The 14,954-nt window shown below is 37.0% G+C and overlaps 1 protein-coding gene across 1 annotated transcript in view; it reads left to right on the forward strand.

Annotated features, from left to right (window-relative positions):
- VPS13B (vacuolar protein sorting 13 homolog B) overlaps positions 1–14,954 on the forward strand; it is a 435,364-nt gene that overhangs the window by 347,614 nt on the left and 72,796 nt on the right. The window contains exons 37-39 of the mRNA XM_069854414.1: positions 5,480–5,679; positions 8,222–8,429; positions 8,675–8,859. Of these exons, the coding sequence (XP_069710515.1) occupies positions 5,480–5,679; positions 8,222–8,429; positions 8,675–8,859 (593 nt within the window). The remainder of the gene's footprint in view (positions 1–5,479; positions 5,680–8,221; positions 8,430–8,674; positions 8,860–14,954) is intronic.

Genomic DNA, 14,954 nt, shown 5'->3' on the forward strand with positions numbered 1-14,954 from the left:
ATCCAGTGTGGTCAGTGAATTGTTAACTAAATCTTTCCTGGAAAATTGTCCTTTACTACATCTCCCCATTTGTTTGCTACTGCTGTTTCCAGACTTGAATAAATTGGCTGACACTTAAATTAACTACAGTGTTTCCCCTGTAATTAATTTCATAGCTTTGATACCCTTTCTTCTCAGAAGCTGTTAGTAGAGGATGCCTGTCAACAGAACAGTATAACTGTAGTATCACTACTCAGTACATGAGGTATCCAAAGTTTTCTTAAGAGAAAAAAAAACCCACGTAGATACTTGTGTCAGTAGATGTAATAACATATTTACAGATTCAAAGCTGTCTTAGCATCTCTGGCAATTTTAAACTAGGTACTCAACCTGCAGATATGAAGAGTGAATGCTCAGAAGCAAATATCACAGATTATCACCTTAGTGAAGTGTGACATCAAAGCAGAAAGTAGTAAGGAAAACCACTTGTTAGTTAACCCTCAGCAGCTAGATAGTATCTCTGCTGCCCAGGCATGAAGGGCCCATGGGAGAGCCTGAACGTTTTCCTTCAGAGTGCACCACAATTATCTGCTAACTGCTGCAGTCAGCACAGACCATGTTGCTTATGTGGGTTTTGCCCAGTCTGAACCACCATGGCAGGCTCTGTGCTCTGGGACACAGTCCTGCTTCTGAGCTTCCCCGAAATCAGAAAAACAATTTTCTTCCTAGTGGTATGTTTTGTAGCAAAGCTGCTAGCTTCCAAGAGGCTTTTCAAGAGGTAACTCAACTATAATCCAATGTCATTTGCTATATTTATTATAATACACATGTTTCCATTTTCTTACAACATTTTACCTATATAGAATTCTGCCAAATAAATTGTGCTCTGTGTCGTATTAGGTGACAGTGCAGTGAACCAAACAGGATTTGCAGCTATCTAAGGAAGACGAAATGCACAGATGATGATAAAAGGGAAAAAAAAAAAAACACCTCCAGCCACATTTCTGCTTCGTTTAGAGTTGATTCAGATATTGGTATTTTAAGACATTTTTGAAAACAGAAAGTCCATAGTTAATGTCAAAACAATGTCTCTCCCTTTTTCTGTGAACCAGGAAAATATTTCTTAATACCAGTTTTTCCCCAAGGACTAAGTGATTGTCACTGTAAGGCAAGGTTTGTTTTAATGTATTTTCTGCATCTGTTAAAATGGGCCGGCTACTTTTTTTTCTGTACACAGAAATGGATTTACGCATACAGGGCACTTAAACAAGCATGGAGCCTTCTATTATTGGTAAACACTAATACAACTATACTACAGTTATATATATACCCTAATATAACTGTATTTATAACTGTATTAGGGTACTCAGATTCTATGACATGTCTTTGTAAATGTTAGCATAAATCAAATCTCTACTGGCCTAAAAAAAAAAAAAGATGTTAGAATATCAAAACAAATGTTTTTCATTAAATTTTCTTTGTTATTTTTTCATAATGATCTCCATCTTTAACTTCTAAGTAGGTAATTTCTTGGCATTACCAAGCAAGTGCTAGCTTTTTAAAAAAACCTCCTGTGTTATTTCCAATTGTGTAAAAATACCTGGATATTCCTTTTGAGCATCTGTCATCATGAAGGTAACCCTTCCAATGGCGTGCAGAAGCCTGGTGTAAGTTGTATATTTGCTCAGTTAGCATGGCAGCATGTTGCAGTGCTATTGTGGCTTTAGGTGGAGTCTGACAATGGAGGGCTGGCAGCGTGTTTTAAACGCTGTCCAAAGCAAGTGCTTCATATTTATTAGTCTCTTGGAGGAGTATTTTAAAAGTCATGAAACTATTTGTTCCTAGAAGTAAATTATTGCACGTACTGAAAAGTATGTTGGTGTTCACGAGCAATAATCCAAACAGAACAAGTTAACTTCTACATATCACAACAATCGTTTATGAAGATATATTACTTCTGTGTGGTACCATCTCAAGTTCACTTCAAATGGAGACTTTGATTTAATCTGTTTAAACTGAAGTTAGAATTCTACAATAGATGTTTGTAAGAGCGAAGGACTTTCTGAAAATAGTGTGTGATGGAAAAAAACAGAGAATTATTTTGCATCTTTACCTTTCTCCGATGATTGTTTTAGTCGTAGGAAAGCAACCTCACTAACTGAGCATAGACTTTGAATGTTAGAATGGCATTTAGCAATCTTAAAATAAGCTCAGTTCTGGTTCATACTGCTATTTCCTTACTCCCTTCCCTTAGGATGTGAGATTATTTCTTTTCTAACATCATCCTTTTAGGATTTCCATAGCAATTGCACTAAACTGTATCTTCTTCTTCACGGTTGGACTCGGTGATCCGGTGGGTCTCTTCCAACCTGGTTATTCTGTGATTCTGTGATTCTCTCAGGCCCAGAGATCTGTTTAGTGTTGCTTTTAGGGTTTGTGCATATTTGTTATCTTCATTTGTTTTGTGTAAGCTTCCTCAAGACATAGCTGTGTGCAAGTTTGTCTGAATCCTCTCTGCATTTTTTTTAATTAAAAGTGTGGTTTTTTTCACAAAGAGTCAAACTTCATCCCCAAAAGGGCATGTAGATAAACCTGCTAGGAAGGATGAAGGGATGATTCTTGCCTATACAAGAGCAATCTGGGTCACGACAAGAAAAGGAAAAATCTCTCACTGAGCCCCTGAGTTTTTCCTGGTATTTGTAGGACACAATCCATGGATATGTCTCATAATAATTTATTATTTAAAATTTACGAACGCTTCATAGACTCACTAGGTTGGAAAAGACCCACAGGATCATTGAGTCCAACCATTCCTGTCAATCACTAAACCATACCCCTCAGCACCTCATCCACCTGTCTTTTAAATACCTCCAGGGAAGGTGACTCAACCACCTCCCTGGGCAGCTTGTTCCAGTGCCCAGTGACCCCTTCTGTGAAAAATTTTTTCCTAATGTCCAGCCTAAACCTCCCCTGGCGGAGCCTGAGGCCATTCCCTCTTGTCCTGTCCTCTGTCAGTTGGGAGAAGAGGCCAGCACCCTCCTCTCCACAACTTCCTTTCAGGTAGTTATAGAGAGCAATGAGGTCTCCCCTCAGCCTCCTCTTCTCCAGACTAAACAACCCCAGCTCTCTCAGCCGTTCCTCATAAGACTTGTTCTCCAGCCCCCTCACCAGCTTTGTTGCTCTTCTCTGGACTCATTCCAGAGCCTCAACATCCTTCTTGTGGTGAGGGGCCCAGAACTGAACGCAGGATTCGAGGTGTGGTCTCACCAGTGCCAAGTACAGAGGGAGAATAACCTCCCTGGACCTGCTGGTCACGCTGTTTCTGATACAACCAAGATGTCATTGGCCAAATGTCAGCCATTCCTTATTCTTAATTGTGTGCTTGTTTCTCATTGTTTATATGTGTTTGAGAAAGGCACTGCTGATATTGAACTAGGAGTAATATGTGCTGAATTCTCTTTCTAAGCCATTTAAGAATGTGTTTTCTTTGTACTTTGTGGAGCTGAGATGACAACAGAAAAAAACTGCAAAGCATAAACCTTCCAAGTGTAATCCCAGTGAAAGAAACCATAAATAAAACCACTTGTACTCTGGCATTCATTTTTCCCTTTTGTTGTTCATGCAACTTGGCAGATATTCCAATAAAACTACAGGATATTTCTTTATGTTGCAGAATTGTGCAGTAGTTACCAACAATTTCTTCACTTTAAATTCAAAATTCCATGTAGAGTATAAAAATAATCAAATTTCCTAATATTGTAGTGACTCTTAAAATTATTGGAATGAGTATGGTGGGATGAGGGTGAGCCCTTCCTGTAAAAACATCACTTTTCCTTGATGTACTGTGTGTGAAGTTGCTTCATTCCACCGTTTACAGAATCGAGTCTGTACTAGTACTAGAGAGGTGTCAAGGGTGTGTTGATGTTAGTTTTCTTCATTATCACTGAAGCTCAGTGTCAAAAAAACGCTGAACAGTTTCTTTCGTGTAAACCTGTTACACATGGGACCAGACCTAGGGGATCAAAAGCCAGCCTAAATAACCCAGAGCTAAAACTGCTTTCCCAGTCAGTGGCAAAAAAACTGTTGATTGGCATGGGATAAAGGTTCACTTGAGCCCTTGATCATTCTTACTAACTCCAAACTGCTCAAGGGACAGATTCTTCTTGTTTGTGGTTCCTGCTTGGTTTAAATACAATTCATTGCCAATATTGCTATGGGGACTGTACTGACCACTTCCCTAGTAGATGCTGGACTAAAAAAAAAAAATAAATAAAGAAAACATATGTATTTCCTTCCACTGTATAAAATATTTCTTGGTATTATGAAATCATAAATCTCTGGATGCAGACAGACTTCTTTCTGGATTCTAAAAGAGATTTGTAGGAGAGTTTTTAGTGCATGTATTCAAAACAGCGAGTTGTATTTTTGTGGTGTTTTTCAGCAAAAGTATGAAAATATAAGAGGAACTGTACCTTGAAACATCTGTAAGTAAGCCTTAGGTGTTTTTTAAACTTTTGTCTTTGGTAAATATCTAGTTTCATTAGAAAAATAAGTTGTGGGCATTATAAAGTATGGTGACATTCAGTATTTGATATTGAGTCCAAGTACGAGCACCAGAAGAGAAAAAGCCAACAGAAGCAGTTTTCATCTAAATATGCAAGAGAAATACAGAGATATTAAGTACAGTTTGTTTCATTAAACATTGATTTGCAGTAAGGTAAATGTCACAAGATATGTGACATTTCTAGATAGTGTTTCTTTCCTAAAAGTCTTTGTGTCTTTAGTGAGAGCACATAAGTTCTCTCATAAATCTAACCGGCCTTTATCCCTTTTTTTTTATGAAGCTATGTAAAGTGCAAATGGTTATGATGTGAAAAGTTTAGATTGAAATGAGTTTTTAGGTATACACATGTTATATATTTAGAGTTACAGTAATTGTTTTGAATTCTTTGAATTTAAACATTACTCTTATTCTCCTGCTAAGCACTCCGAACTCTAGCAATACAATACTTCATAATAACTAACCCAAACAAAAGCAGAGAGAATCATTCAAAATAGCCATTTCCTATTAGTTTAAAATATAATCAAGTGAAGGAGCTGTTCTTGTTCTTAATATACTCTTTTGAATAGGAATTAAAATACTCACACGTGTTAAAAAGCCATAATGTTTTGGCAAATAGTTCTTTGAAATGAATGTGCGCAAGACCTATTTGCTTCATAACTGCAACACCGTATAAAGCATGTTCAATAGTGTCAGAAGAACATGCTAAGAAAAAAAAAATCACAAGTCTCATTGCCCTATTGTGATGCTCTTGCTTGGAGAGAAAAGCAGGTATCAGTTATCACACAAGTATTGTCATGGAAGCATCAGAGGGATTGCTTGTGTAATTGCTTGCAGGCAGAGATTCCCAGGCTCATGGTAAAGTGAATTCAGGAAATAAACACATAGATGTTGGGAGAATAACTACCAGCGGGATTAATTGTCTCTCTCTCTCTTTAGGAATCCATGGATCATATTTTGTCCTTGACATAGAAGATTTCCTACTTAAAACCAGTCTCAAAGAAAGAGCCAGGTCTCTGATGGGGCCTTTTTGCTGCACTGTTAATGTGGAAGCCAAGTGGTGTAAGCACAGTGGCGATCCTGGCCCAGAGCAGTCTATTCCAAAAATACACGTCGATTTGAGAGGAGGACTCCTGCAGGTCTGTATGAGTTGCTTATGGTTCTGCTGTTGAGCTGGGCTGGCTTTGGAGGACTGAGATTTCATAAATAATTTGCATGAAAGCCTGTAAAGCTTTGCAACGTACAACAGTTCATTGGGTTGGGGTTTTTTGCTTGTTTGTTTGGGGTGGTTTTTATTTTACCTTTTGAAATAAGTATCTATTCTTTCATGTAAAACTGTTGATTGAAAAATTGTGTACAGTATTTTGTTTGGTTGGGGCTTTTAAAATACAGTTTCAGCTATGTGTTGTAGCTGTATGTGTGTGTTCCCTCTAAACTACTGGTTCAGATTACTAGCACTTAATATCTAGGACCCTGTTCTGATGTATGTGTGTTTGTCTGTCCATGAGCTATGTGTCTTTTGTGCCTTGGGGTAGCTTTAAGTAATGTATATCCTTTCTTTTTATACTTACACCAGTTTCTCAGGGGAGTAATTATAAACTGTTGTTTGCAGCAATTAATACTCAGCTTTCCATGCTATCCTTTGCTTTTTGGAAGTGCCCACAGCTTGAAACCAGTCCAAGAAGCATGGGAGTTCTTGAAATGAAAAATAGATTCTGTGAGGCTTAAACAAGTGGGCTTTAAGATATGTCTTGTTTTAATTATTTTTATTGTAGTATCTATACACACCAAATGTTTTAAAATAAATAAATAAATCAAGCACGTAAAACACAAAAAGGAAATTTTGACATTTAGTCGTGTCATTAGGTCTTTTCCCAGAATAAACATTAGAAGTTCTTAAAACCACAGCGCTAGGAATAAGACTTATTTAATAATTGAATTTTTAAAAATAACATCTTAATGAATAAAGAAAATCAGTTTGTTTCTCTGTTGCTTTTTATTTGTTATTCACAGGTACTTGACTGACTAGCTCTATATATTTTTAGTAAGAAGTTGGGAAGGGAGGGTGTTGTCCAAAATTTTGGGGTTTTGAGAACCAGAAAAACATCTATAGATCTGAGAAAGCCATGTATTATTAGAATATACACTGGTATAATTACCTTTTCCAGAAAAAAAATTAAGTATTTGGTCTGGCAGACTAGATTTAAAAATGCTGACAAAAGCTTTAGTAATTCTGTTAAAATGTGTTTAATGCTAATGCTTTTATCTGCTCTACACATGACCTTATCTTCTACCACTGTTAATTTGTATTGCAGCAGAGCTGAGAGAGGTTATGTGAAATTGGTGCCTCACCTGTGAACAGTGTAGTAGGAGTTCCTTGCTCTGGAGTTCCAGCTGCTTAAAAGTAAAATTAATAAAAGTCGGGAGGCAAGCATTCCCCTCTCCTCCATCAGTGAGGGGCTGAGGCCTCTGGGATCAGCTTAGGTGACACCGAGCTCCTCTGCAGTGGTGCTACACCAGGTGTGGGACTCTAAGCCCAGAGATGCTCGACAGACTGCAGTAGAGATGCACTGAATTAGGGAGGTGACCTGGGTAGCCCGGGACTAGCTCAGGACTGCTGTGCCTGTGTTTCAAGAGGGTCTCACTTTATTAAATGGCCTGGAATTGCACTAGGGGAGGTTCTACTCTTTGTGTACACACCTGACTTGTTTACTTTACTCCTATGCTTACCGTGGACTTCTAAGTTACTGTCTGATGATTTTGGTTTCATCCCATACTGGTCCTAAGTCTTATTTCTTTATTAAATGCTTCTTTGCCCTCCCTGTTGTTTCTGGCCCCACTTCTGCACATGAAGACTTAAAGGATTTGTTCACGTTAATGTGATTCTTTCAATCAACAGTTTGATTTGAGAAAAGCAGCACAGCTTGTCAAAGCTGAGGGAGAGTAATGTCTACTTGCCTTTTATTTTGATATCAAGCGTGTCAATCTTCTGGACTTTGAATGCCAGTTTTTATTAGCTATTTTTCTTGTTTTAGCTAATTTTTTGTTGTTGTTTTAAACTTCAAAAGTCTTTGAACTTTTAAACCTCACTCTGAGAACTTACAGCACACCCTATCCATATGCTGTGTAGTCCTGATAATTGTGTTTGAAATAATCTTTCATATGTCTTTCTAGTAATCTTCTTTGCTGCACCACTTACTGAGTTTTTAATGCATTCCAGAATTCTACTTTTGGACCAACATGCTCTTTGAACCATTTAAACCTTGCATCTTTAGGTTCTTTTTGTTAAATCTTAAACTGCAAAACCTGAGACCAGTCCTAATGTTATGTACTGCACTCAGCTTTAAGGTCTTGCGTTTGACTTTTAAGTTCTATGTTTTTTCAGACAGCATCAGTATCAATTCTAAGTGTTAAGAATCAATGCTTTGCTTTGAATGGTGAAAAGATCAAATTTGTCAAATGTTTTTGTAGAGATTTCTTGTTGTTCCTATTCTTTATTTTCCCATTAAGGATACTTGCAGGCAATTAAGTTATAAGTAGAGCAGGCTGGAAGCCGTATAAAGTTCCTATTGTTTTGGGGAGTTGTTCTGCTTCAAAAATAAGTAAATATTTGTATGTAATTGTTTTCTCTTTTCTCTTTTTTTTTGTTTTGTTTTTTGTTTGTTTTAAAAAAAAAAAAAGGTTTTCTGGGGTCAAGAGCATTTGAACTGTTTAGTTCTTCTCCAGGAGCTTCTATGGCAGTATCTTACTAGAAAGGGCAGTGGAGAGACATTTATACCTGAGCATACAAACCCCACTTGTTTTTCTATGGAAAGGAATCAGGCCTCAAAAACTGCACATACTTCAGATGATTTGAGAACAGGCCTGTTCCAGTATATACAAGATGCAGGTAAGAAGAATAGTATTGCTCTTTTTCTTTTTTTCAGTTATGAAGTAAATACAGTAGTAACCTATTAAAAATTACGTGTCTTACAATGAATAACATTGCTTTTTTTGGAAAACCACTTAAAAAGACATCTACTAGAATCTCCTTTTGATCCTGAGGGGTTTATTTTTAACTACCTTGGTCTAATAAACCAGCATGTTTCTTTCTAGAAATTATATAACAGATTATGACTTTCTTTCATTTGACAGAAGCACAAAAACTGCCCGGTGCCTATGAAGTTGTGTTTTACAATGAAACTGAAGATAGCCCAGGGATGATGTTGTGGAGATACCCAGAACCCAGAGTGCTCACTCTTGTGAGGATTAACCCTGTTCCTTTTAATACCACTGAAGACCCAGATATTAGCACAGCTGACCTTGGAGATGTACTTCAGGTGGGTGATGAGAGTTTTCTACTTTTATTAACAAATGGAAACATTAATGCTGTAAAGTGAATGTTTTCAAACTTCAGCCTATTAAAAATGAGCTCAAAACAAATGTCAGAAGCTCTTTAAAATCAGTAGGAGGTAAATTCCACAGCTTGAGCACATCTTTAGTTTTCAAACTACTTCTGCAAACATTTTAATCATTTACCTTGGAGGTTTTTCTGTGACATAATAGGCTATAGCCCAATTTATCAGTTCTGCTTTGCGACCATGCAGAATTTTTTATTCTGGTTTCCTATGATTTCATCCATTAGCCTTTACTTAAAGACTTCATTTGATTTGAAATGGAAACATGTGAGGAAAGACCTGGTCTGAAATTGCTAAGATTCACTCAAATCATTGAAGTCAAACCTCCAATCTGGCAATCCTTTCCAATGTCTGTTGACAGGTGGCTGTGCTGTTTCTAGTAAGATCCACAGGGTAGAGAAAAAGGATCTGTTTTCTCTTGTTTTGCTTTGAGAGGGTTGAAGTGGGCAGTCCAGTTTGACTGTGTGAGATCATGGAACTGCCCTTCAGAGAAGGGCTGAGTGCTGCAGCTGTGTGGCTCTGTACCCCCCAAAACCACCACACTGCACGGTTAGACTGATCCTTAACCCTGAGAATATTTGCTTTCTAAAATACACAATGTTTGTTACATTCTCTCCTGTCCAGTGTTATTCACCTTTATAAATTCACTTACTCCTTGCATACCTATTTTGATTTTAGCTCAATTTTATTTTTTTTATAATCTCAGTTTCCTTTTTGTATTACAAATTGGATCTTTTTTTTAAATTTCAATCTGCTTGTTAATCGGAATGGTATTGTGAGTCAAGGGAAATTACTATATCCCAATTCTTCCTGTTTGTTCAGAAATGTTGAATTATATTCCATTATTGCTATGACAGTAAAAATTGTTTTTAAAATTGAATTATGCACCAATATGCTTTGAGTTTTGGATAAGTAGGATAGTCTTCCTCAGATAAATGGTATAATGTTATTACCATGCACATACTGTTAGTGAGATCATTTAAGTGTCCTGCCAATTTCTTTGCCCTCTAGACAGCCAAATGTCAGCTCCCTTCAGTTATAAGAAAATTCAAGTTAAGTGGGGGAAAAAAAAAATAATCAGCTCCACTTAACAGGAGATTTGAATCAAAGACCAAAATCATGTTATTATATGCTGTCTTGATAACCCTATTTGGTTGCTATGACAGCGGGGTTGCCTTCATTCAGGGTGGTATTTTCAGAGCACAACACCCCAAGGTTTTAGTATAATTACATAAAGTTGCCAGTGTAGATAACAGATATCATGAGCACAAGGTATGTGCTTGTGCAATAATATGGCCCTGTATAAGGGAAATATTGGTTCTTCTACAAGTGGGCATATGCAGCTGGACTTCTAGTAGCACGCACATTCTGCTGCTTTTTGCTTCCATGCTACGGTCTAGAGAAAAGAAGATACTTGCAGTCCTCTTTCATTTATCTTGCAATTGCTTCAGACAGTAAGACTGAAACCAGTAAGCACTCAGCTACCACTCCTCAGGTTCTGTAACCTCTACTGGTCTTCAGGTAATTCTTCAGATTTGCATTGACTTACACATTGACCACAGAGATCTATTTCCATCAGTATTGTTTTAAGTTTGTAGTCAGTTGTCCCTGTCCAGCTTCCTTTCATGGTGCTTCTTACTGTGGCACACTCTCTTCTTACGGTTTGTCAATTTTATAACTAACTAATTCTTAGTAAGTCAAATATTAATACCTTGGGCTTTCGGTTAGAAGGCAAGAGTTGAAAGATATCAGACAAAATAGAGGAAATCTATTCAAAAGCTGTGCTCTTCGTCACATGGAGCGCAGAAATGCCTACAAGAGGATCCACGTTTTGGTAGTGAGCCATTAATCATGGCAGTAACTGTTGTCTGGCCTCAAGGTGGTGATTTATCACATTTTCTAGAAATGGCAACGCACCTACACAAGCAGCTCCACACAATGTAAATACATTTTAAACATGGGCAGTATGCATTTTTGTATTAGTCTAACATAGATATGTGGGTGGTATAAGTAATAGAGTCAGTTTTCAAATTATTTAGGTGAACTACCTTTACCAAATACTCATCTTTACTTCATGATTTAAATTAATCAGGAAGCCTTTAATCAACTGCACTTTTCCCCACGTATGTATATATTTTTTTTTCTTAATATACAACGTATTTACTGTGTATGGAAAATTCAGAGATACAAAGATAAAAAAGACAAAAGAACACTTATTTTATTCTCTTCTTGACATGAAACATTAGAGGAACATCTACAACACAACGACTTCAGCTTTTTTGAAAGAAGGATCTAAATTTGAAGACAATAATGATATCAAAGTATGCAAAGAATATATTTTTAAAACTTTCTCAGGATTGTGTATGTGCTCAAATGCTAGGAGGACCCATAATGTCACCGTCTGTTACCTGTCTCCCTTAATCCTTTACTTCACATAAATCCAGGAAAAGGTACACTTCTGTAGTTTGTCTTGAATTAAAAGTTTGCCAATTGCACATTCTTTCTTTTCGAGTAACTTACTGGGACATTTCATCTAGCTTTCTGTCTTTGTTAAACTTCTTTTGGCATATCGTTTTAATCATGGGTAGATTTTAGAAGTCTCTTTGTTTTATAGCTGTTCTTCAGATTCCTGGAACTTGCAAAATCTTCACCAGAAAGAGAATTTTTTTAGATATTATAGTTATCTGCTGAGGCCAAAGGATATGCAAACAGCTTTCAGGTTATAAGAATTTATATGAACTACATTGTTTCTGTAAAACCTTACCTTGATGCTGTTTCTGGATTGTCCCAAGACAAGTTGTAAGATTTTTTGATTGGTGATTAGAAACCTCTAAATACAGCTAAATATCTTAGTGAAAGTCTTTGTGGGTTGAAGGAATATACACACAAGCAGTATTTTCATATTCTGGTATGAAGAAAAAGTAAACAGGCAGTGTCTTGTGCAAGTAATGTGATAAATACTGCTCTAAGCCACCACTAATGTACCCATTTTATAAAGGAGATCTACAGAAGACCTTCAGGTGGAAACTCAAATGTTGATAAAGACATACCCTTTTGATCTTGGCTTCAACTAAGATTATTTTTAAAATACATGGAGAAGAAAAAGCATATTCCACTGACAGCTTTGCTTAAAACAGCATACACTTCATAACAGTGAAGTTAATCCCAGTGCTGACTCCGTCTAATGTCATGTAAGCTAGGGTAATCCACTACTGCCTAAATCAGCAAGGGCAGAGGGTAGAGCAACGTTGATGTGGAAAAGGTATTCACACCTCAGGAAAGTCCAAACTTCGAAAAACTTCAGAAAATTAATTCAAAAGATAATAAGCAAGATGAAGTAGCAATGCCATTAATTTAAAATATTGATTGATATTGTTGCATCAAAAAGGATGCTCTCTGAGACTTTCTCAGTTACAACAGGTGAAACTTATAAGTCATTCAAGTAGACTCTGGGTACTAGAAAATCTCGTGGTTGAAATTATGTGGATGAGCAACTTTAAGAGCCTATTTTATTATGTACTTAAACAAAATAAGTGCACAAAACCAGAGAGACAAAGCCTACTGATCTTGCTCCAAAACAGTTAATGTAATATTTAGGACGCTCCCTTGTGCAGATGATTTCTATAGTAAAAATTTTGCAGATGCTTATATTATAGAATTGTATCAGTGAGTATTCACATGTAAAGGTTTAAGGTATGCCTCAGTTTCCCAGTTTAACAACAAACTGTTTTCTACAAGGCAACCACCTCATCATTATAGGGCAACAGGTCTTTTATTTGCTCTACAATGTTCTTGTTTCATAGCAGTTAAAGTTGGAATCTGTTGGTGGTAATTATTCTCACACTTGTGAATGTATCCATAAAATGTCTTCCACTGAGGACTTTGAGGCGTGGTAATAGCCTTCAAGCAGAATATGTTTTATAAGGGATATAGAAATGTTGGCTGGAGGGATAGGAGCGTTGTAGAAGATACATGAGCAACTCAGGAACAGAACTGTGCTAGACAATATAAACTGCAGAAGAAGGACTTCATAATCTGTCCTCATCTCCCAGAGGATGAGAACATTGGCTTGAGATGGTTACAGGGACATCTGAAAGAATTTATGACTATTCCTCCGTCCTGATTGTTCAGATTGCTTTGGAAATACGGCATTAGGAAGAAAGGACTAAGAGTGATTTCTATTTCCAGACAATAGTTTGAAGTTTTGCAGATAATGCCACTGTATCAGAACATGAAGAATAATTGAAGAAGGACATATTCCACACCATAACAAGGGGCTGTATTTCAGAGCTGACACATAATGCTAAATTCAGACATGCTCATACAGTACCTTGGATCTGTCAGGTTGCATGAGTTGAGAAAGGGTAAGCATTCTTCAATTTTGTGGTGTTTTTACAGTTTGGAGGAGAAAGTTACAGGAAAAAAAAAAAATCCAGTAGTAATTCAATAATGACTTTCAAATTTTACAGTTGTGATATGGAGATAGCTACATCTAGGCATTTAAGCTCAAAGAAAGTGCTGCTGGGTATCTGTGCTGTGGGGCTTAAAAATGTGCTTGTGCTATGCTTCCAGTTTCCCAAAGTCTTACCACGTCTTCCCTGCAGTCTTAAGAATCTCAGATTTACTTTTGTCTTTCCTTCTAATTAGCCTATGTTGTTTTGCTTTTCTGATTTCAGCTGGGCCACATTTTTATATCATTTATCTTTACCAAAAACAAGATTGACACGTTTGGTTTGGCAGGGGAAAGAGCAAGGTTTGGGAGGGTCTCACCAAGATAGGAAAGAAATTTGTACGCTGTCAAGTAAGTGTTCTGCTTTTCTGTGTAAGCAGGTGAGCAGGACATACGCATGATTTCCTGTACAGCTGGAGGCCTATTTTAGTTAGTGATTTTTTTACAGAGATGCTCAGCATTTACCATTCCATTGTGGAGTTATCTTTCCAAGAAGGGATATTGCTGGCACTGCCCCATATCTCAGACAAAAAGCTGTGTATTGTCACAGGAGTGTTTACACAAGTGGCCATGGATTTAGAGGTGGAGAAATCCAGATTTGTCTAATAAAAGTCATCATATAATGTGTAATACTCCAGATTCTGAGTTCTGTGATTTATATAAGCTGCATCACCAACACAGACTTAAGATTCTTTCTCCTGGATTGTTATCCAGTGAGAGATACAAGCTGTTAAAGCTTACAAGAGAAAAAGAAGATAATCTGTGGCATTTGTTCATTTCTCCATATGAAGTTAAAATAAAATACCTACTGAATTATAACCCTGTCAGGTTTTTGTGTTTGAGGATGTTTCCCTCGTGTACCTGCCAGGATTCCTTTTGCATGCAAGTGTAGTCAGCATTATAACAGATGATGAAAAGGTGAACGTGTGCTGGTCTCCTTTTTTGGCCTTTTTTCTTTGAACAGTGTCCTACTAAACAGAGCACTTATTCCTAGCTTAGAAAAGTGGTGATTAAATTAACCCAATCTCAAGGTCTGCTGGAGAAAATTAGGGCAGTGAGTGTAATTCTGAGGTTCAAGGGCTTAACTGAGATTTAATATGGAAAGACTAGGTAAATAAAACCACTGTGGTAAAATTCACTCAGAGCATTTGCTGAGACAGTGAAATCTCTTTTAGGAGAACATTTCCAAATATTTCCAACATCAAAAGGTGAGGATTCAAAAAACTGTCTGCCACACTGCTTTACATGCTTATGCTATTTAAATAAAGCATTTTCAAATTCTGCAGTCTGAAATCTGATCTTTTCAACGTTGTCAGCCAATAAACAGTCATTTTCTAACACCTTGTGGCTGTTTATACAGTGGCTTAAGGAAGCATAAGCTTAAGAGTGACTGACATTAGACCTACTGTAAGTTATTATTCCAGGAAAGATTTGACATGGCAGTCAACAGGAAAAGAATTATGATCAATGTCAAAGACATTCATTTTGCCTTTTAACAGAGAATACCTCATTTTTGGCTGGCTCTGCTTCCTTTTTACATTTCATTCCCTGTTGGGGCTACAACAGG

The sequence above is a fragment of the Phaenicophaeus curvirostris genome, chromosome 3, assembly GCF_032191515.1.
Source record: "Phaenicophaeus curvirostris isolate KB17595 chromosome 3, BPBGC_Pcur_1.0, whole genome shotgun sequence".
Classification (NCBI taxonomy): Eukaryota; Metazoa; Chordata; class Aves; order Cuculiformes; family Cuculidae; genus Phaenicophaeus; species Phaenicophaeus curvirostris.